At 43.3% G+C, this 26,842-nt stretch overlaps 2 protein-coding genes across 2 annotated transcripts; both read left to right on the forward strand.

Moving 5' to 3' along the window:
- Positions 1-917: 917 nt before the first annotated feature.
- LOC140281906 (toll-like receptor 2 type-2) lies at positions 918-11,910 on the forward strand. Its single transcript, XM_072376417.1, has 11 exons — positions 918-1,218; positions 2,824-2,980; positions 3,072-3,221; positions 4,432-4,638; positions 4,730-4,852; positions 6,838-6,988; positions 8,357-8,521; positions 8,612-8,791; positions 10,057-10,197; positions 10,273-10,772; positions 11,481-11,910. Exons 1-11 carry the CDS (start codon positions 966-968, stop codon positions 11,854-11,856), a joined length of 2,403 nt encoding a protein of 800 aa, XP_072232518.1. The 5' UTR covers positions 918-965; the 3' UTR covers positions 11,857-11,910.
- A 1,686-nt stretch (positions 11,911-13,596) lies between these two features.
- On the forward strand, positions 13,597-26,398 carry LOC140282060 (toll-like receptor 2). The gene is made up of 12 exons (XM_072376608.1): positions 13,597-13,682; positions 16,706-16,977; positions 17,060-17,216; positions 17,523-17,672; positions 17,749-17,955; positions 18,060-18,182; positions 20,015-20,165; positions 21,341-21,505; positions 22,479-22,658; positions 23,833-23,973; positions 24,049-24,548; positions 25,255-26,398. Exons 2-12 carry the CDS (start codon positions 16,707-16,709, stop codon positions 25,628-25,630), a joined length of 2,421 nt encoding a protein of 806 aa, XP_072232709.1. The 5' UTR covers positions 13,597-13,682; position 16,706; the 3' UTR covers positions 25,631-26,398.
- Positions 26,399-26,842: the final 444 nt, after the last annotated feature.

A 26,842-nucleotide genomic window follows, 5' to 3' on the forward strand; every position in this document is an offset into this window, starting at 1 on the left:
CAGAAAAAATGGCAGAATTGATCATTTCAGGCTCACATGTTGGTCTTTTCTGCATGTGGAAATCCTTGTTCACCTATTTTAGTGCATTTTTCTGTCGGATTGTTTCTGCTTTGTGCCTCTTAATCCTATGTTATGAATGAAGTATTTTTCTGTTCTATTCTATTCTATCTAATGCTAAACTTTGTCACCTTTCTCCCATTTTCACTTCACTTAAATTGTGGTAAATTTGCTCCAAAAACAACACGCTCTGAAGGTTTCTCGGTGCACTTCCTTTATTTTTGTGTGAAAGAGTTCAAACTTTGTCTTTAACGTCCAAATAACACCAACATTAAAGTATATGTTTAATTTCAGTTATTCTACTGGCTGTTTCCCTTCACTTGATCTTCCAATACTCCAACACGCGTTGTTTTATACTGATGCATTCAGAAATGACAGAATGAAATAGTTTAATTGTAGATAAATGAAGTTACATAGCTTCCAGTTGCACTTTTTATTGCCTTAGCAGAAGCTGGACATGGTTTGGTGCAGCTTTAGGGCCATCGTATTAGCATTTGAGTTAATATTACAATGAATTCTGTGGTGGATTTATTTTGAAGGGTGAAATAAGTCCTTACAGAGATCTTATAGCTGAATTAAAATTTTCTTTACAATTCTGATCTTTCAGGAAGCCATAACAGGAGCCTTTAATGCTCATGTTTGGTTGAATGGCAGCAAAACGCCTTGGAACAGACCTGACAGCAGATAAATCAGCTGGTCAAACGGAATCTGAAGCTCAGGGTTCAGGAAGTCCAACCTGTGCTCTGCCACTTGCTGTGTTAGGGATGCTTTTACAGACAGACTCAATAAAAAGTGACAGACTTCCTCTTTTTGATCAATTCTACTTCCTACATGTGTGATTTTCACTTCTTTGTCTGCAGCTCAATAAATCAGCTCTGCCACTGGATCACTGTGTTCACTGCCACATCATGAGGGGCAGCTGCTGCACCCTCCTCCTCGTTTTGCTCTCCTCGTGCACGGCTCTGAGCGCAGACGATGGAAGGTCGTCCTGCAGCCGCTGCGACCTGCAGCTCTCCTGCAACTGCTCCCACGCGGGATTGAGCCGCGTTCCCACCGTAACGGGCGGAGCTCTGAGCCTCGATCTGTCCTTCAACAACATCACGATGGTGACTGCTGCCGACCTGACGGGACACGCCAGTCTGAGGACTCTTGATCTTCACGGTAACGCTGATGAGAAACAAGTTGGAAAACAGTAAAATCATAGAAACCTCAAACCAAAGAAAGATGAAAGAATCATTTCTAAACCCAAATGATTGAGCCGGTGTCTCTAAAAGGTTACTTAGGAATATTATCTATGTTTCATCTGTTTAAAGGGAAGAGAAAGGAAGAAATGTAGAATTAGGAACCAATAGGTGGAGAGATAAATGAATAAAAACCCAAATAAAAGTGGTTGGATGCAAATGCATGAAGTTTAAGGCCGATTTTCAGTGAAGCTACTTTCTGTGAGTAGAAAAAAGTATTTTTTATCAATTAATTTGTGGCTGTTTTGGTCAAAGTGATTCTAATTCTGGTCAAAGAGGCACATTAGTCTGGTTTTCATGATCCTTTTTATTCAAATGTATAAGATGTGGATAAGAAGAGATCAACAGAGGCGGTAAAGCATGAGAAATCCTCCATTAACCATTTTAACAACAAGATTTTAAAAGGTTGTACTTTAGAGATAAAGGGAAAAGACTCACGATTTGACCTGGTAAAGAGTAAAATTAATCTGGACCGGATGGAGAAGTTTAAACTCGTGTATCTCTTAAAATATTTCCTAATGAACCAGATATTTCCACAGCTCAAAGTATTCATGTGGATGTCCACCACAGATGTTGTTGTTTTCTCCTTGAGGTTTGTTTCCTGTCACTACTTCTTCTACTGAAACGCAACCTTTACGCTGCCTAATCTATGAGCTTCACACCAGTTCAATGGCTCTAATGCATTTCTTGTTGGAATATTTTTTAATTTTTACCTGCCATGGATGGATATATTAATCGTTTGGTTAATTAGAAATGGGCTGAAGCATAATTTTAGAGGCTAATCTTACAGTGTGTGCATCCTGACGGTCAGGGGTGGAGCCATCCTTTCAAAAGCAATACGTTTGGTGGCAATTAGACCAACCAAATCAATCAAAAGGGGCTGATAACGAGGGAAACAGTCGTGGCAAAATCATTTATCATGAAAGTTTGAGCCACCAAAGTCGAGGAGAGCATAAGCCTCACACTCAGGACAAATTTAGTGCCAATAAAACAAATGATGGTACATCGTTAAACCCGAACAGACGAGTAAAACATCAGCAGTTATGTGCAGAACAGATAAAAGCATTCTGACAGTTAAATATCCGTGATAGCTAACCTGAAATAATCCAAGAAAAACCAGGCATGTGTTGTTAGGTTAGAGTTTTTCCACCCTTTGTTTGAGGGGGAGACCCACGATCTTAGTGTGAAAACCTCTGCTATAATATGTCCTGCACAAGCTGTGCTTTGTCCTCACTTGTCCAGTCTCTCCTTCTCCTGCTGCCTCCTTCTCCTGACCCTTGTTGACTGCTTCCTGCTCTTTTTGTTGCTAAATGATGGTTCAGTTCAGAGCTCAAAGTGATGAAATTAGGACATCTAACTCTGAGTCCTTGCTGATGGGACAATCTCTTGTGGGATCTTTAAAATGTGGCGTATAAACAAACCCGATCACCCTAAATTCAACACAGAACGCGGCCAACTCCTTGATCTCTTCTGGGTCACCAACGAACACAGAGCTTCAATGAATTTAGGTCTCACTCTCCTCCAGGTAACAGCTTATCTGTGATCCATCCGTCGGCGTTCGACTCTCTGTGGAGTCTGGAGGAGCTGGATCTGTCTGACAACCAGCTGCCTGCTCTCAACCACAGCTGGTTCAGGAAGCTGGAAGCTCTGCAGCGCCTCAACCTGCTCAACAACCCGTACAGGTGAGGAGCCCAGTTCAGCCGGGTGAGCAGAAGCGTGGTGTCCAGGTGTGCCTCAGTGCAGCTTCTTGTCTTCTCACCGGCTCTCCTCCAGGTATCTGGGTTCTCCATCGGTGTTTTACGGACTCATCAGGCTGAGGAGGCTGGCGTTTGGAGGTCCTGCCCTGGAGGAGCTGAGGAGAGCAGATCTGTGTGGAGTCACCCAGCTGGAGGAGCTCACTGTGCACGGCAACAACCTGTCCAGGTTTCACCTGTTTCTGTTTTAATCACGACAGAAGTTTGTTCTTCCTGTTTCCCTCCAATGATCCAGACTTTCCTGTAACCTTTAAAGTGTCCTGATCAATAGTTCTGCAGCTTTCTGAAGCTCTTTCAGAGGTTTTCTTTGGACATTTTCTGCTTTTTCCCTCATTTTCAGTCTTTGTACCTGAGCTTTTTCAGTGTTTTTTCTTTGTTCAGCCGCTTAACTCTGAGCTATGAAGCATTCAGGCAGAAAAAAGGCTCCTAACTCAAGGGATGAACCAGTGTTGTGTCGACACAGAACAGACAACTTAGTAAAGAAGCCATTTTAAACTGGATCTTTAGGCACTTTGTTACCAGCAGCCTGTCACAAAGACACATCATTTGTTCCCATTTCTTTAGCTGCATCTATGAAAAACAGCAAAGAAAACACAGTTTGACAGACAGAAAATAGGATTTCTGCAGCAACAAGGTGATTCCCAAAGAGCTATTAGCTGAAAACTTGGCATATCTCAGCATGGTGTGCAGTGTGTCCTTAAAACATTTGAGGAAACTGGACAAGTGGAGGACAAAAGAAGAAGTGTCAGGCCTAAAAAACTATCTCCAGCAGATGAACAGGATCTGAAAGTGATGTCCTTAAGAAAGAGGAAAAAATCCAGCTGTGACCTGACAGGACCTGAGAGATGCATCTGGACCTTCAGCTGATCCATCTACTGTTGGCCCAAGCCTCATCAGAAATGGTCTCCATGGAAGGGTGGCTGTCAAGAAGCCGTTCTTAAGGAAGGGAAACAGGGAGAAAAGGCTGAGCTGTGCCAAATGACACAAGAAGTGGACTGAAAATCAGTGGCAGCAGGTCTTATGGAGGGATGAATCCTCCCCAGAGCCCGGACCTCAACATTATTGAAGCAGTGTGGGATCATCTGACAGAGAACGGAACAAAAGGCAGCCCACATCCAAAGAAGAGCTTTGGGATGTCCTTCAAGAAGCCTGGAGAACTATTCCTGAAGACTCCTTAAAGAAATGACACAAAGCTTGTCTCAGAGGGTTCAGGCTGTGTTGGAGAATAAAGGAGCTCAGACCAGATAATTCTCACTTGTTCTAACTGTACAAACTCTATTTATGCCTTATTTACTCATGTTTCAATAAATTGCTCGACATATATCCAAATTCATCGTGTGCTGCTCCCATCCTTCCCTTTGTCTTTCTTTTCTCTGCAGATACGAGTCTGGTACTTTGGCTGACATTTGGCCGCTGGGTCGTGTCACTTTAAAGCTCCACGGCCTTTTTTCAACGAATGAAACCTTGGCCTCGGCTGTGCTCGCTGACGTTTCGTATCCCGAGACCCCGATCATTCTGGAAGACCTCCATCTGATTGGGTCTCAGTCCCTTCAGCCCCTCAGAGAATCAGCCAGGAGGAGGGTCAGGTCTGCTCATGACTAGTTTTCCTTTGTTTGAGTTGAATTTCTTTCTATTTTTGACTTTAAATACTTACTTTCTTGTCGTGTCACTCTTCAGGCACTTGTCTTTCCGTAACGTTTCTGCATCTGATGAGTCCATTATCGACTTGTTGGTGGTGATGGATGGAGTTCCGCTCTCCTACCTCCACATGGAGGATGTTACACTGACAGGCGAGGGCAGGTGGGAAACCAGGACATCTATATGACCTGTCAACCTTGGTAAAATGTGTCCTTAAAACACCCAGGAATGGCTCTGATGGATGCTCAGCTCTAACCGATACAAAACCCTGGCTGGATACAGCCTTTAGTATGAATCTACCAACTTTTTAAATGGTAAATGGACTTGTATAGCGCTTTTCTAGTCTAGCTGACCACTCAAAGCGCTTCACTACCCCACTCACACACATTCATACATTCAGCACGTCTTAGGATATAACTACGTGCAATAGATACTTCGACATGTATCCTGGGGAAGCCAGAGTCGAACCACCGACCTTCCGATTGGTGGGCGACTGCTCTTCCTCCTGAGCTACAGCCACCCCTACATCTATTGCTTACTTTTGGTTGAATATCTAAGAACCGAAGTAGACTTCCTTTGAGCTTAAGAGCATAATTTTAGTCGTCAAGAGTCACTACAAACAGAAAAACTCCAACATAACACAACCCTGGCACTGTGTTCGGACCCCTCTGGGTTTGAAAGTACCGCTGGAGCACAAATCAGTGTAGAGTTACTCTGCCTTGTCATCTTTATCTCCACCCAACTTTAACTTCAAATCATGCTGCATGCTGCACCTTGGAAGTAGGAAACTTCTCACTCTCCCTTTTTGCTTGGATATTGTCTGTAAATCCATCAGCAGTAAGCAAATAATGCCCCACCAGTTCTAATATTTCATATCCCAGCTCGGTGACACGACTTCTAATTGTCAGACGAGGTAAATCTTGATTTCCTTTCTGTTTACTGAAAACCGTCAGTGAACAGTTACTGTTAATCTCTAAAAAATTCCACAAAACACTGAGGAATGGAGCGACAGTGTAACAAATCAATACGTGATGGACGTATTACTACTTGATTTTGATGAATTCACCATTGGCCTGAGGGCTGTTATAACATGAGCATGTGTTTCATAACCTCGGGCAGTTATGATAACACTTAGCAGTTATGACTGAAAGATCGATAGCAAACTGAATATAATGAGAAATGTAAATATTCATGAGTAAAATTGCAAATCAAGTATTTTTCTGTTTTATGTGTGGTAGAGTAAGTGTTCAGGATCGATTCTCATACATTAAAAACGTGCCTCAGGGGTACATTTGAGTATAATTTTGGTCCAACTGTGTGTTTGCATGCTAGCTTAGCTCTGTGGGAGACGGGGCTGCCTCACTTCATCCCCTAAAACCAGCTGCTAAGAACAAAGGTGTAAAGACATGATGAAAAAAAGAGATGCTGCATGTTTTGTATTTGTGTTTTTTCCACTAATGGTTGGTATGACACTGGCATTACATACCAAAACCAAGTTTTAGGGATGGTTTAATTGGGTTCACCTCCACTTCTTTTTCATAAGACAGAGTATAGTCAGTGAAAAATGTGCTCCACCAAGTGATAGAACAGGATCTGAAAGGGTTTAGACCTCAAGATTCTGCCATCTTGTGACAAAAGTGCATAACGTATCTGCTTTAAAGTGAAGTAAGGACTGTTGATGTGTATGTCTTGCATTTAAAGCCACCGCTACACCTGTACCCGGCCCTGCGGTGGCAGTTAAAGGAGGTATCCTGAAGTTGAATGGGTTGTGAGATAATTTTCTATCCAATGACATGCTTTCTCAAATTTCAGCACGTTTTATGCAAATTAGTGGGAGGAGCCTGATCAGGCCACCAGTGATGACCAATCAAGACTGTCCTCTTATCAACAAATAGCCCCATAGATTTAAAGAACATTTTATTCCTAATTCTAACTTGGAAACTGTGATAATCAACCAAGTAGTTGTGATGCATAAATAGAAAATATAACTAAAATCAAGTGAAAATACTGGCACCAATTGAATCATCCTATCCAGAGTGGATTTAGTGCTGTATTACCAGGACAAACTATCCAAACTAACTAATTTGCTGACCTTCAGATATGATTCAGAGTGTTGTAACAGTTTTTATTCTTTTGGTTGGTGGTAGGTGGGAAAAGGCCAACTGGACGGACCAGAGAAGCATCGATGAGTTCTTCATTCGGAACGTCTTGGTGCTGGATGTCTTCAAGTTCACATCGTTTCTAACGCTGAAGTTTCTGCTGACTTACCCCAGGAGGGTCTCCGTCATAAACTCCAGGGTAAAATAAAAAAAAAAGAAGTTCAGTTTTAGTCTGACTAACAATTTGCAATGGTGGCTGACAAGTTCAACGGCTAAATGTTTGGCTCATCTGATTGGCTGGAGATCACTTTGACAGGCAGATGCTTCGTCCAATCACATGTTAGGTATTTGATGATGAAGTGCCTGACCTTTTGATGACTTTTGATGGTTTTATGAAAGGTTTTATGTTACTTAGGCCCACCACTGCTTGCAGTTCATTTCGGACATGAAATTCCAACCCCCAGCCGGTCGAGGCAGACGGCCGCCTTTCCTGGTTCTTGGAGGTTTCTTCCTGTTCAAAGGGAGTTTTTTCTTCCCACTTTGGTGGTGGTGGTTAGCACTGTCGTGGGTTCTCCTCGGGTACATGCATGTTGGGTTAATTGGTGTCTCTAAAACTGTCCTTAGGAGTGAGTCTGAGCGTGTTTGGTAGTTTGTCTCTGTGTGGCCTCTCACCCAATGACTGCTGGGATAGGGTCCAGGAGCCCGGAGCCCAAAAACTGGATCAAGCGGGTATAGAAAATGGATGGATTTGTTTGAATTTCACTAATCAACTGAGAAACTAATGAATCATGCCACACTGTCCCACGAATCAGTCAAATTAGTTGACTGATCTGAAGGTCTGGACCAGACTGGGAAGAAGCCTTAAGTCCTTTGGTGGTAGGTAGAATGGTGGGTTTCTGGAAATAGCTTAAAAAAAAACCTTGAGTGTGTTTTCTGCCATGGTTTTCACACAGTATTTGATTGCTTTCTCCATTGGCTGACATACCTAGCAACACAACGGCAAGATGGCGGCAAGCCAGAGCAAAAACGCAATTTTGTTCCCTTCAGAAATATTGAATAGAACGATTACTAGTTGAATTATATCTAGAACTTTCACCAGTTGTGTAATGCAAACTTGTTTCTGTACAAAACTTGTCTAAATTAGACAGTAAAGTTATCTGACAACACTGGTTTGTTTGCATGTCTGAGGCTTTAATGTTAGGGTGTTTTTTTACACAACAACTGGCACTAAAATGACTTAAAAACCCTCTTTAAAACAACTTTAGGAGCTCTACAGAGTTTTCAGAGTCTGTGGAGCTCCTGTTCTTACAGGTTTTTAAATGTTGATGCGTACGTAAGTATGTTTATTCACTTATTCCCTCATTTTCTTGAATCTCTACAGCGTGGGAAGTTAGGAAAAATTGGCTGAACACACAACAGTGTTTGCAACCAATTTTGTGTTCATTAGGTCGTTTAAGGATTTGAGATGAAAAGATACCGGATGTAACCAGCAGCTAATGTCACCGTCAAACTGTAAAGTTCCATCTTTGTGAGTTTCCTTAGCCTGTTTCCTGACTTTTACCTTCAGGTGTATGTGATGCCCTGTCAGTCATCCCAACTGTTGGTGAACCTGCAGTACTTGGACCTGTCCGACAACCTGCTGACTGACCTAACTCTGGCAGAAACACTCTGTGGAAGAAACAAAACACTGGAGGAACTCAGAGTTTTAAACACAAGCGGAAATGCCCTGCAGGTGTCGCTTTGAAACACAAAGTACAATCATTATTCCATGCTAGTACATACTTGACTTCTAAAGTTTGAGGGTTTCTCTACCTCTGGCCAGTCTTTGTCCACAGTGAGTCGACTGGTAGCTAAGCTCACCAAACTGACCCACCTGGACATCAGCAGAAACAGCTACAGCTTCATGCCCTCCAGCTGCTCCTGGCCCTCCACCCTGCGATTCCTCAACATCTCCAGGGCCAAGCTCACCACCATCTCTCCCTGTCTACCCACATCCCTGGAGGTAGATAGATTAGAGCAGGGGTCGGGAACCTATGGCTCGCGAGCCAGGTGTGGCTCTTTTGATGATTGCCTCTGGCTCGCAGATAAAACTAAATATTCTCACTTGTTTTAATCCATCCATCGATTTTTCATGTCCTGTTCAGGGCTGCAGGAGCGATTGTCCATTATCTTAATTGGATGATACTGGACTACGTTGGTCGTTGTAAAACAGGTAAACGCCCCCTTTTGAATCAGTCTGCTCGGTCATTAGCTCAAAGCTAACCCTTCGACGAAGAAGATGGCGAAAAGAAAAAAAGATGACGAGTATCGTACATTTCAGGCCGAATGGACTGAAGAATTCGCCTTTGTGGAGAGAGCAAATTCTGCGGTGTGTCTAATTTGCAAAGACAAAATTACATCGATGAAACGGTCGAATGTAAAGCGGCACTTCGACACGCGCCATGCTACCTTTGCATCAAAATACCCGGCAGGAGACAGCAGAAAGAAAGCGTGCCAAGAGCTACTGAGCAGGGTACAAGCTAGAGCTACTGAGCAGGGTACAAGCTAGAGCTACTGAGCAGGGTACAAGCCAGAGCTACTGAGCAGGGTACAAGCTAGAGCTACTGAGCAGGGTACAAACTAGAGCTACTGAGCAGGGTACAAGCTAGAGCTGCTGAGCAGGGTACAAGCTAGAGCTACTGAGCAGGGTACAAGCTAGAGCTACTGAGCAGGGTACAAGCTAGAGCTACTGAGCAGGGTACAAGCCAGAGCTACTGAGCAGGGTACAAGCTAGAGCTACTGAGCAGGGTACAAGCTAGAGCTACTGAGCAGGGTACAAGCTAGAGCTACTGAGCAGGGTACAAGCTAGAGCTACTGAGCAGGGTACAAGCTAGAGCTACTGAGCAGGGTACAAGCCAAGAGCTACTGAGCAGGGTTCAAGCTAGCTAGCAGCAACCCGGCAAGGTGACTATAATTCTGCTAGCTTTGCTGGATCTTTAGCAATAGTGAGGAACGGAAAACCATACACAGATGGCGAGTATGCTAATAAATAATATGCTAATATAATATGCTAATAAATTCAGAGGCTTATTATACTGACATTTAGTTGAATTCACTTTTAAAATATATTATATGGCTCTCATTGAAATAAATTTCCAAATTTTTTGCTTTCATGGCTCTCTTAGTCAAAAAGGTTCCCGACCCCTGGATTAGACCATGAAGAAATCAACCCAAACGTCCCGACACCATCACATGAGAAGTATTCACTGTGTGCTTCATTGTTTTCAGGTGTTGGATCTGAACAACAACGACCTCAGTGCCTTCACTCTGCCCCTGCCTGCTCTGAGGGAGCTCTACCTCTCTGGGAACAAGTTTCTGAGGTTGCCTTCAGGAAAACTCTTCCCTAATCTACAAACATTGACTATACAGGTGAGAAACAGTCACATCTAAGGTTTCCAGCCTTCTCTGTGTTCCACAGTGTGACGCCCATCGTTTGTTTTACAGTCAAACACCCTGAACACATTCGGCCATTCAGACCTCAGGTCGTACAGACGCCTCCAGACTCTCCAGGCAGGTCAGAACAAGTTCATCTGCTCCTGCGACTTCGTCACCTTCCTCCGGTCTCAGTTTAAAGGAGATGGAGACGTGAAGTTGACAGATGAAGGGGACAGCTACGTCTGCGACTCCCCTCTCTACCTGCAGGGGGAGCCCGTGGGTCGAGTTCGCCTTTCTGTCTTCATCTGCCAGCGGGTTTTGTTTGTGTCTGTGTGCTGTGGGTTGGCTCTGTTTGTATGGATCCTTATATGTTTTCTGCTGTGGAAACTTCACACCTTCTGGTACCTAAAGATGACCTGGGCATGGCTCAAGGCCAAGCGTAGCTCCAAGGTCCGCAAATCTAAAGACAGTTTGGAGGCGTTGCTGTCTTTTGACGCCTTTGTTTCCTACAGTGAAAGAGATGCTGGCTGGGTGGAAAACTTCTTGGTTCCTGAGCTGGAGGAGCCAAGGTTAGTGTGTTTGTGTGATACTCACTTACCGCTTAGCAGCAGTTTAATTAGTGTTTTCAGTATAATTCAATAAAAATTACTCGAAAATCCTGTCTTTCTGGAGAGTACCACCATGATGCATTTCCAAGTTACTTCAGACATAAAAACTCTTATCAGTAATACTGAACCTTTCAGCAATGATGTAAAAAATAAACAACTTTTAAAAGACAAACTATTTTAATGTGAAGCTATTAAAAGACAAAGAAAAACAGCTTTGTATGAAGGGGATGACTGTTTCATTTTCATGATGACTCAAGCTTACATGGCAATCCCCAAAAGGTCTGAAAGTCCCCAAAAAGTTGAATCATCAAAACCTTATAGAGGCTTTTGTGGTGCTACAGAGAGAGCAGGTACTTCATTCTGTAGATTAAACATCACAAAATCAACATAACTGACAGCGCCTGGCTAGACATTTTGAAGTATTCTAGGGAAAGATACTCAACCCCTAACAAAGGGCTCTCCTTAATTAACTTTAAAAGTCAAGAGGTGAAAATGAGAATGTCTTTATATCCAGGACAACACCAGGGGAAGGGGGGAAGCTCAATGGGCCCCATGTTTTAACCCCCCTCTCCTAAATACATCCCTTGCAGAGTTTAAGTTCTTGTGCCAAGTTAAAGAAGAAGACACAGGTATATAACACGCTTAACTGAACTGCTTATTCTCTCACAGAGAAACCGACTCCCAGCCTTTAACCCTTTGCCTCCACAAGCGGGACTTCATTCCTGGACAGTGGATTGTGGACAACATCATGAGCGCCATCGAGCGCAGCCGGCGGACCATCTTTGTCCTCTCTGAAAACTTTGTGCAGTCCGACTGGTGCCGCTACGAGCTGGACTTCTCCCACTTCTGGCTCTTCGACGCCGGGGGAGACGCAGCCATCTTGATCCTGCTGGAGCCGCTGGCCAAGGACAACGTCCCCAAACGCTTCTGCAAGCTGCGCAAACTCATGAGCTCCACCACCTACCTGGAGTGGCCTCAGGAGGAGGAGAGGAGGGAGGAGTTCTGGAGGAGCCTTCGCAGTGCTTTGAAAGGAGAGGACGACTGAAAATGAGGGAGAAGGAGGGAAGAGTCGAGGAAGAGAAAGGAGAACAAAAGGAAACAAAATGGAGGAAACATTCATCCTAGGAAATAAGAAAAAAGCAAGGAGACAGACATTCAACTTTTGGATTTGTTCATTTGGTAAAATGAAATGTGAGGAAGTGGTTCTCAGCAAACAAAGGTTTCTCTTGCATCTTTAAACCAAAACCATTCCCAGGACTGAATTAATACTGGAAAATATTATGATAATATAATCCTATGCTGAAGAATTGCTCTAAAATTTTGTTTTGGCAGATTGCTGAGCTGCGCCTGTTTATCATGGCTGCCTCTTTAGTGTGTTGGTTGTGCACATCCTCAGAGATTAATGTTACATGGAAGCACAATGCAATATGTAGGTGACCAGTAGGGGGCAGTGTAAGCTTACTTTTGATGTTTAGTGTCGTCAAATTCTTGTGCCCTGCTTGGTTTAGGGGCCTCATAAGCCATATACGATACCACCGGTGTCACGTTTTCTATCCTGATCTTAAGATCTTAAACTCTTCCTCCTGAGCCACAGCTGCTGGACAATCAGAAGATCATTGGTTAGACTCCCGGCTTCAAGTATAAGCGTTTTTGGGCAAGACATTGAACCCCAACCGATACATCAATGTTGTGTGTGAATGTGTAGAACAAAGCAATGTGTAGTCTGGAAGAAAAACTGAATATGATGTGTGTTCAAGTAAAGTATATTTAAAATCTAAGCTATTCTCTTCACCCCATATTTACCGTACTTCTGCTTACATCCTGTAAATCCGGCAGCTTCTTCCGATGTGCGTGATCAGGTGCGCCCCCTGGTGTAACCCGCGGTAACCACACAGGAAGTATGTGAACGTGAGGTGCAACGACAAGTGCATCCCCACCTTTACAGACTCTACCTCTCTAAGGTGCTCTTTTTATACTCAGTCATGTTACAGACCTGAACTTTGACCTGTTGACCTGTTGCCAGTCAACCTCAGTGGTTTGAACATGTTCCTCCAGCTGTTTCTTTTCCTGCCTTTTTTTATACGTGTTGCTGCCACCAGATTCAAGATGAGCAAATGTTTTGAATGAAATAGTAAAATATTTCACTGTCAACATTTTATATTTTTTCTATTTTCTATTGAGAATAAAATATTTGTGCATTAGATTTTAAAAAAAAATCACTTTATTGTGTTCAGGGCAGAGTGATTGGATCTAATACCATCCAGTTGCCTATCACTGCTATTTCTGTCCTAATTGTAGAAATAGGAGGATTAGTTTAATTAATTAGTTCATTATTTTATACCTGCTTATTCCAATTCAAGGGCACAGGGGGGCTGGAGCCTATCCCAGCTGCCATTGGACGAGAGGCAATGACCCTGGATGGGTCGGAGGAACAGTTTATTTTGCTCATTTGCTTTATTTTCCACTTTCTTCGAAAGGCTTTTAATTGAGAGTTAAGTGTGTTTTCCAAACCTACAAAATTTGACCTCTGGAACAGCTTTTGAAGTTAGACACTTTGATGAAGCCTTCAGTTGCTCGACTGCGCCATCAAGTGGACAATAAATGTAAAGCATCTGGTGACTGAAATGACAACATGGCTTCACTAAGTCTATAAATTACTCGCCGCACGCTTCGAAGCCTCGACACAGATCACTACTTATAGTCTTCTCAGCGTACAGTCACTACCTCTTTTCAAACTGTCAGTTGTCCTCCAGTGTCACTGAGTTCTTCGTTCCTCCCTTAGAGGATAAAAATACCTCCTTAAGTCAGCCTATTGTCTTTCTCAGTTCCTCAGTTCCTCTGTTATCAGGCTTCAGCTCGGCTAAAAGAAAGGTAAGACAACAGACTTGTGAAAAAAAATAAGTGCAACTTATGGCATTTACGTGCTTTATGCTTTATATATGTAATTATATTTAAGTTCATTCTCTATTTAACAGCACAGTAATAACACCTGGAGGCCATTTGTCTCACAAAACTAGAGAAAAACATGTGCAAATGAGGGCTACAACACGAGGGAATTGGTTTAGATTCCCTGACAGTTTTGGTTAATGTCTCATTACTTTTAAGCCAGGGCACTTATTCTGTTTGCATTCTCACAGGTTTGTGATTGCATCAACATTTTTAGATGTGCATGTTCAACTTGAGCATGAGAAAAGCTTAATGAAAGCTCAGTTTCGGTTAGTGATCACGTGAGAACGCAGCTCCAGGTGTTATCCGAACCCTAAACCTGCAGCTGATGCAAACTTTTAATCTGGATTTAAGGGTCGGTGAACTTCACCTCTGTCTCTCTCAGATGCTTCCCAAAGGCCTCATGGCCGTGATCTTTAGGCAACAGTAATACAGTTTGTTGCCTTCTATGCTCGAGGCTTTTTTTCTGCCGCCTTTTCTTGCTTTGTGCCCCCGAGCTGAACCGACAGCAGCTCGTAACGCTTCAGCCCTCGCAGAGATTGCAGAACAAACTGATGCGTACAGTTTGCACAAAAGTTTGAAGTTTTCTGGTCTGAAACATGCAACATCCGTTTACATTCAGTCATAAAACTAAGCACAGATGGGTGCAAAGAAATGTCATTTTCAAAGCGTAATTTTTCATCTTGAGAGCCAAATTCCCACACTTTCTAACGCAAATATGCTCTGCCTCACCTCGAAACTGTGTTTCAGCTCCCAGATCGAGTCCTTCTCCTTCCATTCATGCTTCTTCTGTGCACTCACAAAACTTCTGCTCTTGGATTTTTGCTTTCAGTTCTCTGGTTGCTGTGAAACAAAAGGCAGATATGATGCTGAGGTCACTGCATCCTTGTGGCTCTGCTGGTTTGCTTCTGAACATTTACAGGCTTACATGGATCAAAAACCTACCAAATGAGTTCATATATCGTGAAAATGGTTCTATTTGGAGGTGAATCTGCTGACATGTCTGCCCGCTTCATGGCTACTGTTGGAAAAATTATATAGTTATACTATGACAGAAGAGTCCCTCCATCTTTTCCTCTTCTATGATTCAAGCAAAAGTGTTTTGACTCTTGTACTAGTCTTTCCCATAATATTAACTGGTGAGAAGCACCTTTTCCCATAACATTGTGTGATCAGCAAGCATAAGCAACATAAATAGCTGGAGCACCATTTTGTCCGGGAAACAACTCTGAGCCATCTTCCCGACAGGTTGTGCGGATTTGTCTCTTTCTTGCAAGAAATAAATGTTTTGTGTTAATCGTATCCAGCGACTCTGAGCCTAATTTTAAGAGAATTTTTCTAACAGCTACGTTTTGCAACCATTCAAGGATGGATTTCAACATGATTTAAAGGAAACAGTTCTGGGTTTTTTTACAAGCTGATGCAACTCTCCAGGGTCTGCTTTGGTAAAAGAACAAAAACAAAAAAACCACAGAGAAAGTACAGCAGCTCCTTACTCTTCCTTTAATTCAAATCTCTATTAAAGAGGATCATTTTACACTTTTTATCTCAGACTCTGCCTCTTTTTTTTTTTAGATCTGTAGCACTTAATGAGCCTTAAGTATCCTGAGAAGTCAGACCAGAAACCATCCAGAAATACTTGACTGGCCGTTTCATTCAGAGATACTTACATTCCCCTGATCAGGACCATAAACAGCTGGATTGGCTCCAGGTGTTGAACAGCTGCTGGAAGATGAATAAAACCAGTGAAAACTCACATATCAACTGCAAAAACTCAAAAACAGTCTGTTCTTTGTTGTGTTTTACTGGTGCATTCAAATCACAACTGGGAAATTAGAATTTCTAAGTACTTTCCAACAATTACACTGTCTTTGACAGGATATAAATCATCAATTAAATAATTAATTAATTAAATCGTTAAATTAAATCGTTAATTAAACCATGAAATGATGAAACTTGATATAAATATCAAAGCAAAATAAGTTTAAGCTTCCCATTTCTGAGGTACAGGGAATGCAGCATCATATGAAGGATAAAATGGGCTGGATAACCTTGCAAAGTGAGATAAATTCCCCCTGCACATCTTAACGGCTCACTGAATGAGATATTTTCAGACAAAACAAAAAGCCGGGTATGTGAGGAAGATGTCGGCATCATATCTGGAACTCTACTGGCTGCAACTTTAGTTTCACAGCAGTCTGAGCGTGAAAAGTAAAAATGTTTATGCATTTATCAGACGCTTTTATCCAAAGCGACTTACAGGTAGGCAGGTAGGCTAAGGGGGTCTTGCCTAAGGACCCCTACTGGAGACAGTACCTTTCATGCAGGGGATTTGAACCCATGTCTCCCACATGGAAGGTGGCAAACCCTAATTATCTAGGGATGCACAAGACTATAGCCAATCATCGCCCCCCAGCCACCTACACAACCTGGGCCAGTAACCACACAGCCTGATAAGGTCAGAAAGCAGTAGATTTGACACGGCATTATCTTTTCTTCCTCATTCCAACACCTGGAAAACTCCCGGTACTCCAGGTCAACTCGGTTTGGCTGAAGCAAGCTTACACTGTTGTGTCAGCCCACTTGTTTTTTACGCCTCCTCTGCTTGCGCCACTCTTCCTTCCTGCTTTTCTTTCACTTCTGTGTCACAGAGCGTTCACTCACACTTTCAGCTGACTCACTTTCCTGTTTCAGTGCATCCACCCAATTTTTTTATGCAGCGTAAGGTGACGGTTTTATCCAAAGGACTTATACTCATATCCCAGGTGGGCAGGTAGCGTAAGGCGGTCTTGCCTAAGGACCCCTACAGGAGGTAGTATCTGTCATGCAGGGGGGGGGATTCGAAATCACCCACATGAAAGCTGGCAATCTTACCACTACACCAGCATCATCTGTCCGTCTTTTCATGCCACCTCTCTCATACAATTCTGCTCATCTTTGGTCCACAGTATGGGACAACCGAGTTGCTGCTGCTGCACCTTCCTCCTCCTCCTGTCCGTCACCCTGTGCCGGGGTCAGAGGTTAAACGCAGACGATGGCAGGTCGTCCTGCAGCCGCTGCAACCTGCAGCTCTTCTGTAACTGCTCCCACAGCAGATTCATGCATGTTCCACTGGTAACGGATCGCGCCCTGGCTCTCGACCTCTCCTTCAACAACATCACCGTGGTGACGGATGACGACCTGGCAGGTCACAGGCTGCTGAGGGTTCTGGATCTCCGTGGTAACACCAATGGGACTTACCGCCTCACCGTGGTTTTGTTAAATGTAGCACGTGTTTAAGCGTCAGTTTCACTCTCCTCCAGGTAACAGCTTATCTGTGATCCATCCGTCGGCGTTCGACTCTCTGTGGAGTCTGGAGGAGCTGGATCTGTCTGACAACCAGCTGCCTGCTCTCAACCACAGCTGGTTCAGGAAGCTGGAAGCTCTGCAGCGCCTCAACCTGCTCAACAACCCGTACAGGTGAGGAGCCCAGTTCGGCTGGGTGAACTCTGAGCATCCATCCGTTATCTTCCACTTATTTGAGGTCGGGTCGTGGAGGCAACGAGTCCAGCAAGGAAACCAAGACATTCCTTTGGGATCCTCCTGGGGGATCCCAACTCATTCCCAGGCCTGATGGGGTATATAATCCCTCCAGCATGTTCTGCATCAGCCCTGAGGCCCATCCTAACCAGATGTCCTGTAATTCAGGCAGATACAGTCACATTAAACCTGATGTCCAGGTGTGCCTCAGTGCAGCTTCTTGTCTTCTCACCGGCTCTCCTCCAGGTATCTGGGTTCTCCATCGGTGTTTTACGGACTCATCAGACTGAGGAGGCTGGCGTTTGGAGGTCCTGCCCTGGAGGAGCTGAGGAGAGGAGATCTGTGTGGAGTCACCCAGCTGGAGGAGCTCACAGTGCACGGCAACAACCTGTCCAGGTTTCACCTGTTTCTGTTTATTTTAATTGTGTATGAAACAATTTGTGACTTTCTCTGACTTTCATTTTCTCTACAGTTATGACTCCGGAGCTTTAGCTGACATTTGGCCTCTGGGTCGGGTCACTTTAAGCCTTCACGGTCCTTTTTTAACAAACGTGCCTTTGGCCTCTGCCGTGCTCGCTGACGTGTCGTACCCTGAAACGTCTGTTATTCTGAAAGACCTCCATCTGATTGGGAATCTGTCCGTTCAGCCCCTCAGAGAGTCAGCCAGGGGGAGAGTCAGGTCGTACCACAAATCTCCTTCTCTGCTGTTGAAGCTCATATTCCAAAACATCCTTTTTGAAAGAGAAGCCAACGATGACATTTTCTTGTGGTGTAACTCTTCAGGTCTTTATCCCTCCAAAACCTTTCTATATCTGATGAGGCACTGGTTGGCTTCCTGGTGGTGTCGGATGGCATGCCGCTGACCACCCTTTCTGTAGATGGTCTAACTCTGACAGGCGAAGGCAGGTGGGAAACCAATGCATCGGTGTGATTCTCTGCAACCTCAACAGTTGCTGTTACAACATAGTTTTCTGTCATCACGGGAAAAACTTAAGCACCTCCAGAACCAGCATTAAGCCGTGTTTATTTCAAGTAAAATATATAGAGGACTCAGCAAGGGATAGGGGGAACCAGCTATTGATTAATTTCTGACACTTCTTGATCGCAACACGATATAAATGCTGGGTGGGTCTATGCTGAATCTGTGAAGATAGACAGAACGAATTAGCTGTTTTTGGTTCAGTACATGTAATTAACATCTGCCTCTGCAACACTGACATAAAAGTTGACAAATCTGTGCACCTTTTCTTGTTCTGGATGTATCCGCCCACAGAAGCATGGACAGCAAACTGTTACTGCACAATGAGAGCAGCTTGTAAACTGTTTTTAGAGCCACTCTTATAGCTAAATTACAAATGTTTTAAAAACAAGCTACATTACAATGTGCACCTAAGAAGTTTACAGTTTAGATTAAAAAAATCCAGTTTCTAACACCCAGAAAGAAAAAGGAGGGAACGAAAGCAATGAGCTGTGGATGACAGCGTTAGCATGCTAGCTGCTGACTCATGCTAGCTGCTGACTACATCCACAATGTGTGATGGTATAGTTCAGTCTATGTACAGCTTTTGTACACCATCATTGTGCTATGTGACCAGTTTGTTGTTTATGTTTATGTTTGTTTCTGTTTCTGTATTTATCAGACGCTTTTATCCAAAGCAACTTACAAATGAAGATATAACAGCTCTATAAAAAGCTAACAATAAGCTACATAGAAGGAACCCAGGAGTCCGACTCTGTCAGAGGGGACAGAGTAGAGATAGGGTGCAGGCATAGAAGGAAGTGCAGAAAGATAAAGTGCAGAGATAGAGTCTAGTGTGTCTAGAGACAGAGTCTCTAGTGCATAAAAGGTTACAGTTAAAATTTCAGACACCAAATGGCTGATTCCTTACATGGTAGATGCACTGAACACTTCGAACAGTAGCCCAGGTGGGAGGTCAGGACTACAAATGAATCACTTCAGTTGATAACTTCAGACATGAGCAAACAGCAGCAACAGCAGTAAGACGACTTATAAACCCAAAGTACAAACCTTTTATATATAAAAAACAAAATCAGGTCTCAAAATTAATGGAATACAACCTCAGATGAACATCACCAAATGACATACTACATTGGACATGAGTTACAACTGGTTTCCTGGGTCTCATCTTCTGACTCTGTGGTTCAACCACAGCTGTGGGTGGGACTTCAAAGGTAATGATTGTAATGAAATGAGGACTAGACAAATTTGTAAAGACTAGGGGTCAGATTGCTTTCACTGGAGGTAAACGGAGAGGAAGGGTTAGGCAAGACATCGACAGGATGAGTGACGTAACCTGATATCCTGAGTCTGTAGCCAGGGTGTCCATAAACAATAATCCAATCTGTGATCCAAAAAGAGTAAAAAAAAAAGGTGCTCGGTATCTCTTTAGGTGAAAAAACAGGAATCTGGACTCACAATACTGGGCTGGGTAAGGAGGCAAGGTCCAAAGATAGGTAATGGTCACCAACATGCAAAGGTTTGAAACAAATCCAAGGGGCTAGGCTGGAGAAAACAAGGTCATACAGGTTAGATGGCAGCAGAAACTGGGCAGTGTAATATGTCACGTTTTGTTTTACTCATCTGAGGTTGTATTTATCAGGGTTTTTTTGTCCTGATACATAAAACCATAAAGTTCAGAGAGGGTTTAGTTTCTTTATCACCTTTCTCTTTGGGAGTGATTTTTATCCAGCAGGACTTTCCTTTTTGGTTCTGTTAGGTTGGAACATGCCAGCTGGACCGATCACAGAAGCATGGACGAGTTCTTCGTCAGGAAACTGGTGGTGCTGGATATTTTTAAGTTCGTCATGACTGCAAAGATGAATTTTCTGTTGCAATACCAAAGAAAACTGTCCTTCATTGACTCAAAGGTAAAAATCTTGATTTTTAGTGGTGGCCAACTTGTTGGTCCATTACAAAGACACAGCAAAAGGACTCCAATGTGCAAAGATTAGATTAAATATGGTTTGTAAGGTTTATTATTTCCATTGGTTGGTTAATGTTGTCAAAACAACGTTCTGTATGTAAAGAATGAGAACGTTTCTCAAAAATTATGACCACATATTGGAAAATAATGAGGAACTTTCTCAAAAATAATTACTTTCATTATAAACTAAAGTGAGACTTTGCCAACACTTTGACTTGGTTGATGCATGATTAAAATCTTCAGCACTCTGGGTTTTGTCACTCAAATAATGGGAATAATTTCTCAAATAATGACTCAGTAACTTTATCATTATTTTGACTGTATATTTAAAAAGACTGCAGATATTTCAGTACCTTCACATAGTTTCTAAAACCTTGAACCGTCTCATATTCTTACTTTTTACCTCCAACTGAAGAGAACATTTCTCACAATCATTACTAAGTATCTCAAAACAAAGGTAAGCTTGATGAATGAATGATTTAGTGTCTCAAATATGCCCTTATAACGAAGTCTTTCAGCAGCTAATTAAACTTTTAAATAAATAACTAGATATGCAACTACTGTAAGTTCTCATTTTATTTTGTCCCAACCCTTCCATTTCTCATCCTGCCTCTCTTCTTTTGGGCATTGAGGAGTAGTGGTCGACACCATCCAAATCTCCGTCCTACTGGCAGAAATAGGTTCTCAATTAAAAGATTTTAATCTTATTTGGGGAGGAAGTTAACTATTATTTCAAACGTTCAGTTTGGTCATGGTAACATTTCTTAAATAAAAGTTGGAGCTTAAAGTTCTGTGAGCAATCTGTTGTCTAAAATAATTCGATGTCCTGCCAACACCAAGCTACAAACAGCTGATCATCATCAACATATCCATGAATAAGGTTTCTCAAGTCTGGCCTCAGCCTTCATCCACCACTCCGCACACTTTTAGACGCCTGTTCACACAAATCTGATCGACCAGTAAACCGAAATGACCCGTAACTGTTTTTGTAATAAAGAGTATTTGTGTTTTTTTTAGATCAAAGTGTTTAAAATCACTAAAAATAGAAATGCAGAGTGAGGAAAACGTTTCAAATCCTACTTAACAAAACTGTTGTAACTTTGTGACTTCTGCCCTCAGTTGTTTTTGTTCTCCTGTCAAACAATCCAACTCATGGTGTCTGTGCAATACCTGGACCTGTCTGACAACCTGCTGACCGACCTGACTCTGGGCTGTATGCTGTGTGAAAAAGACGGATTACTGAAGGACCTCCGAGTTTTAAACATGAGCGGAAACATTTTAAAGGTGCAAGCGTGGAACTTGAAAAGTGGGCCTAAGAGCTTTAATAGGGCAACTGGACTTATTCTTGGTTCTTGAAGATGTTTACTGTTCTCAAAAAGAGTGTAACTTTGTCTAAAGATAATCTTTTAAATGGAGGAAGTGGAAAACAAAGCACTGAGCTCATACAAAGGAACAACAACAAGGCACTGGTTCAGGTATGTGCGCGACACCTGGGTCAAGATCTAAACTCAAGAAGTGGAGGCTTTCATTCACGGAGCATCAACTTGGTGGACAGCAACATCAGGCAGAGGATGGAAGTCTTAACCCTGAGGTTTACAGGAAACCCACACATTCCCATCCACTAGAACACAAACTGGCTGTAATGAGAGCTCCACATCGCCGGGCTGAGAGTGTACCTACCAAGGCTGAGGGAAAACAAAAGGAGCATCAGCACTGGATACCCAAACTGGGCGGAATCAGCAGAGACAAATAGACCAAACCACACAGGTCGAGAAGCTAAGAAGAACAGGTGCAAACATACTGTAATTTCATATGAAGCAGGAGTCTCAGAGAAACTGAGAAACACTTCAAACCCAAGAACAGAGGTTGGCGAACTGAGTGGATGCAGTGCAGCGAGGAGTGGGCGGAGCTCTATACAGAAGAGACGCTTTCAGAACTGTCCACGTTCTGGATAGAAAGACCGATGGTTTGAGGTAGGAGTCAAGAACCAAAAATGCTCTGTCAAACAGGTAAACCAGCTCACAGGTAAGGATGACTTGAACCACCCACACACTTGGCAGGTGACTCGGTGACACTTTAAAGGCCCTCTCTGCTTACGAGCCCATACTCACCAGAGCTGAAACCTCTTCAAGAACCAAGGCCAGTTTCCCTTATTCAAGGTCTTAGGATGACTGAGAATTTTCATCAAATTAAAATCAGTGTTACATACTCGTCATTAAAAGTCCTAAAGTTTGAGGGTTTCTCTACCTCTGGCCAGTCTTTGTCCACAGTGAGCCGACTGGTAGCTAAGCTCACCAAACTGACCCACCTGGACATCAGCAGAAACAGCTACAGCTTCATGCCCTCCAGCTGCTCCTGGCCCTCCACCCTGCGATTCCTCAACATCTCCAGGGCCAAGCTCACCACCATCTCTCCCTGTCTACCCACATCCCTGGAGGTAGATAGATTAGACCAGGGGTCAGGAACCTATGGCTCGCGAGCCAGGTGTGGCTCTTTTGATGATTGCCTCTGGCTCGCAGATAAAACTAAATATTCTCACTTGTTTTAATCCATCCATCGATTTTTCATGTCCTGTTCAGGGCTGCAGGAGCAATTGTCCATTATCTTAATTGGATGATACTGGACTACGTTGGCCGTTGTAAAACAGGTAAACGCCCCCTTTTGAATCAGTCTGCTCGGTCATTAGCTCAAAGCTAACCCTTCGACGAAGAAGATGGCGAAAAGAAAAAAAGATGACGAGTATCGTACATTTCAGGCCGAATGGACTGAAGAATTCGCCTTTGTGGAGAGAGCAAATTCTGCGGTGTGTCTAATTTGCAAAGACAAAATTACATCGATGAAACGGTCGAATGTAAAGCGGCACTTCGACACGCGCCATGCTACCTTTGCATCAAAATACCCGGCAGGAGACAGCAGAAAGAAAGCGTGCCAAGAGCTACTGAGCAGGGTACAAGCTAGAGCTACTGAGCAGGGTACAAGCTAGAGCTACTGAGCAGGGTACAAGCCAGAGCTACTGAGCAGGGTACAAGCTAGAGCTACTGAGCAGGGTACAAACTAGAGCTACTGAGCAGGGTACAAGCTAGAGCTGCTGAGCAGGGTACAAGCTAGAGCTACTGAGCAGGGTACAAGCTAGAGCTACTGAGCAGGGTACAAGCTAGAGCTACTGAGCAGGGTACAAACTAGAGCTACTGAGCAGGGTACAAGCTAGAGCTACTGAGCAGGGTACAAGCTAGAGCTACTGAGCAGGGTTCAAGCGAGCCAGCAGCAACCCGGCAAGGTGGCTATAATTCTGCTAGCTTTGCTGGATCTTTAGCAATAGTGAGGAACGGAAAACCATTCACAGATGGCGAGTATGCTAATAAATAATATGCTAATATATGCTAATATAATATGCTAATGAATTCAGAGGCTTATTATACTGACATTTAGTTGAATTCACTTTTAAAATATATTATATGGCTCTCATTGAAATAAATTTCCAAATTTTATGCTTTCATGGCTCTCTTAGTCAAAAAGGTTCCCGACCCCTGGATTAGACCATGAAGAAACCAACCCAAACGTCCCGACTCCATCACATGAGAAGTATTCACTGTGTGCTTCATTGTTTTCAGGTGTTGGATCTGAACAACAACGACCTCAGTGCCTTCACTCTGCCCCTGCCTGCTCTGAGGGAGCTCTACCTCTCTGGGAACAAGTTTCTGAGGTTGCCTTCAGGAAAACTCTTCCCTAATCTACAAACATTGACTATACAGGTGAGAAACAGTCACATCTAAGGTTTCCAGCCTTCTCTGTGTTCCACAGTGTGACGCCCATCGTTTGTTTTACAGTCAAACACCCTGAACACATTCGGCCATTCAGACCTCAGGTCGTACAGACGCCTCCAGACTCTCCAGGCAGGTCAGAACAAGTTCATCTGCTCCTGCGACTTCGTCACCTTCCTCCGGTCTCAGTTTAAAGGAGATGGAGACGTGAAGTTGACAGATGAAGGGGACAGCTACGTCTGCGACTCCCCTCTCTACCTGCAGGGGGAGCCCGTGGGTCGAGTTCGCCTTTCCGTCTTCATGTGCCAGCGGGTTTTATTCGTGTCTGTGTGCTGTGGGTTGGCTCTGTTTGTATGGATCCTTATATGTTTTCTGCTGTGGAAACTTCACACCTTCTGGTACCTAAAGATGACCTGGGCATGGCTCAAGGCCAAGCGTAGCTCCAAGGTCCGCAAATCTAAAGACAGTTTGGAGGCGTTGCTGTCTTTTGACGCCTTTGTTTCCTACAGTGAAAGAGATGCTGGCTGGGTGGAAAACTTCTTGGTTCCTGAGCTGGAGGAGCCAAGGTTAGTGTGTTTGTGTGATACTCACTTACCGCTTAGCAGCAGTTTAATTAGTGTTTTCAGTATAATTCAATAAAAATTACTCGAAAATCCTGTCTTTCTGGAGGGTACCACCATGATGCATTTCCAAGTTACTTCAGACATAAAAACTCTTATCGGTAATATTGAACCTTTCAGCAATGATGTAAAAAATAAACAACTTTTAAAAGACAAACTATTTTAATGTGAAGCTATTAAAAGACTAAGAAAAACAGCTTTGTATGAAGGGGATGACTGTTTCATTTTCATGATGACACAAGCTTACATGGCGATCCCCAAAAGGTCTGAAAGTCCCCAAAAAGTTGAATCATCAAAACCTTATAGAGGCTTTTGTGGTGCTACAGAGAGAGCAGGTACTTCATTCTGTAGATTAAACATCACAAAATCAACATAACTGACAGCGCCTGGCTAGACATTTTGAAGTATTCTAGGGAAAGATACTCAACCCCTAACAAAGGGCTCCTTAATTAACTTTAAAAGTCAACAGGTGAAAATGAGAATGTCTTTATATCCAGGACAACACCAGGGGAAGGGGGGAAGCTCAATGGGCCCCATGTTTTAACCCCCCTCTCCTAAATACATCCCTTGCAGAGTTTAAGTTCTTGTGCCAAGTTAAAGAAGAAGACACAGGTATATAACACACTTAACTGAACTGCTTATTCTCTCACAGAGAAACCGACTCCCAGCCTTTAACCCTTTGCCTCCACAAGCGGGACTTCATTCCTGGACAGTGGATTGTGGACAACATCATGAGCGCCATCGAGCGCAGCCGGCGGACCATCTTTGTCCTCTCTGAAAACTTTGTGCAGTCCGACTGGTGCCGCTACGAGCTGGACTTCTCCCACTTCTGGCTCTTCGACGCCGGGGGAGACGCAGCCATCTTGATCCTGCTGGAGCCGCTGGCCAAGGACAACGTCCCCAAACGCTTCTGCAAGCTGCGCAAACTCATGAGCTCCACCACCTACCTGGAGTGGCCTCAGGAGGAGGAGAGGAGGGAGGAGTTCTGGAGGAGCCTTCGCAGTGCTTTGAAAGGAGAGGACGACTGAAAATGAGGGAGAAGGAGGGAAGAGTCGAGGAAGAGAAAGGAGAACAAAAGGAAACAAAATGGAGGAAACATTCATCCTAGGAAATAAGGAAAAAGCAAGGAGACAGACATTCAACTTTTGGATTTGTTCATTTGGTAAAATGAAATGTGAGGAAGTGGTTCTCAGCAAACAAAGGTTTCTCTTGCATCTTTAAACCAAAACCATTCCCAGGACTGAATTAATACTGCAAAATATTATAATAATATAATCCTATGCTGAAGAATTGCTCTAAAATTTTGTTTTGGCAGATTGCTGAGCTGCGCCTGTTTATCATGGCTGCCTCTTTAGTGTGTTGGTTGTGCACATCCTCAGAGATTAATGTTACATGGAAGCACAATGCAATATGTAGGTGACCAGTAGGGGGCAGTGTAAGCTTACTTTTGATGTTTAGTGTAGTCAAATTCTTGTGCCCTGCTTGGTTTAGGGGCCTCATAAGTCATATACGATACCACCGGTGTCACGTTTTCTATCCTGATCTTAAGATCTTAAAGTCTTCCTCCTGAGCCACAGCTGCTGGACAATCAGAAGATCATTGGTTAGACTCCCGGCTTCAAGTATAAGCGTTTTTGGGCAAGACACTGAACCCCAACCAATACATCAATGTCGTGTGTGAATGTGTAGAACAAAGCAATGTGTAGTCTGGAAGAAAAACTGAATATGATGTGTGTTCAAGTAAAGTATATTTAAAATCTAAGCTATTCTCTTCACCCCATATTTACCGTACTTCTGCTTACATCCTGTAAATCCGGCAGCTTCTTCCGATGTGCGTGATCAGGTGCGCCCCCTGGTGTAACCCGCGGTAACCACACAGGAAGTATGTGAACGTGAGGTGCAACAACAAGTGCATCCCCACCTTTACAGACTCTACCTCTCTAAGGTGCTCTTTTTATTCTCAGTCATGTTACAGACCTGAACTTTGACCTGTTGACCTGTTGCCAGTCAACCTCAGTGGTTTGAACATGTTCCTCCAGCTGTTTCTTTTCCAGCCTTTTTTGATACGTGTTGCTGCCACCAGATTCAAGATGAGCAAATGTTTTGAATGAAATAGTAAAATATCTCACTGTCAACATTTTATATTTTTTCTATTTTCTATTGAGAATAAAATATTTGTGCATTAGATTTAAAAAAAATCGCTTTATTGTGTTCAGGGCAGAGTGATTGGATCTAATACCA

This window comes from Leuresthes tenuis, unplaced genomic scaffold (genome assembly GCF_036924035.1).
Source record: "Leuresthes tenuis unplaced genomic scaffold, fLeuTen1.0.hap1 SCAF_22, whole genome shotgun sequence".
In the NCBI taxonomy this organism is placed as follows: domain Eukaryota; kingdom Metazoa; phylum Chordata; class Actinopteri; order Atheriniformes; family Atherinopsidae; genus Leuresthes; species Leuresthes tenuis.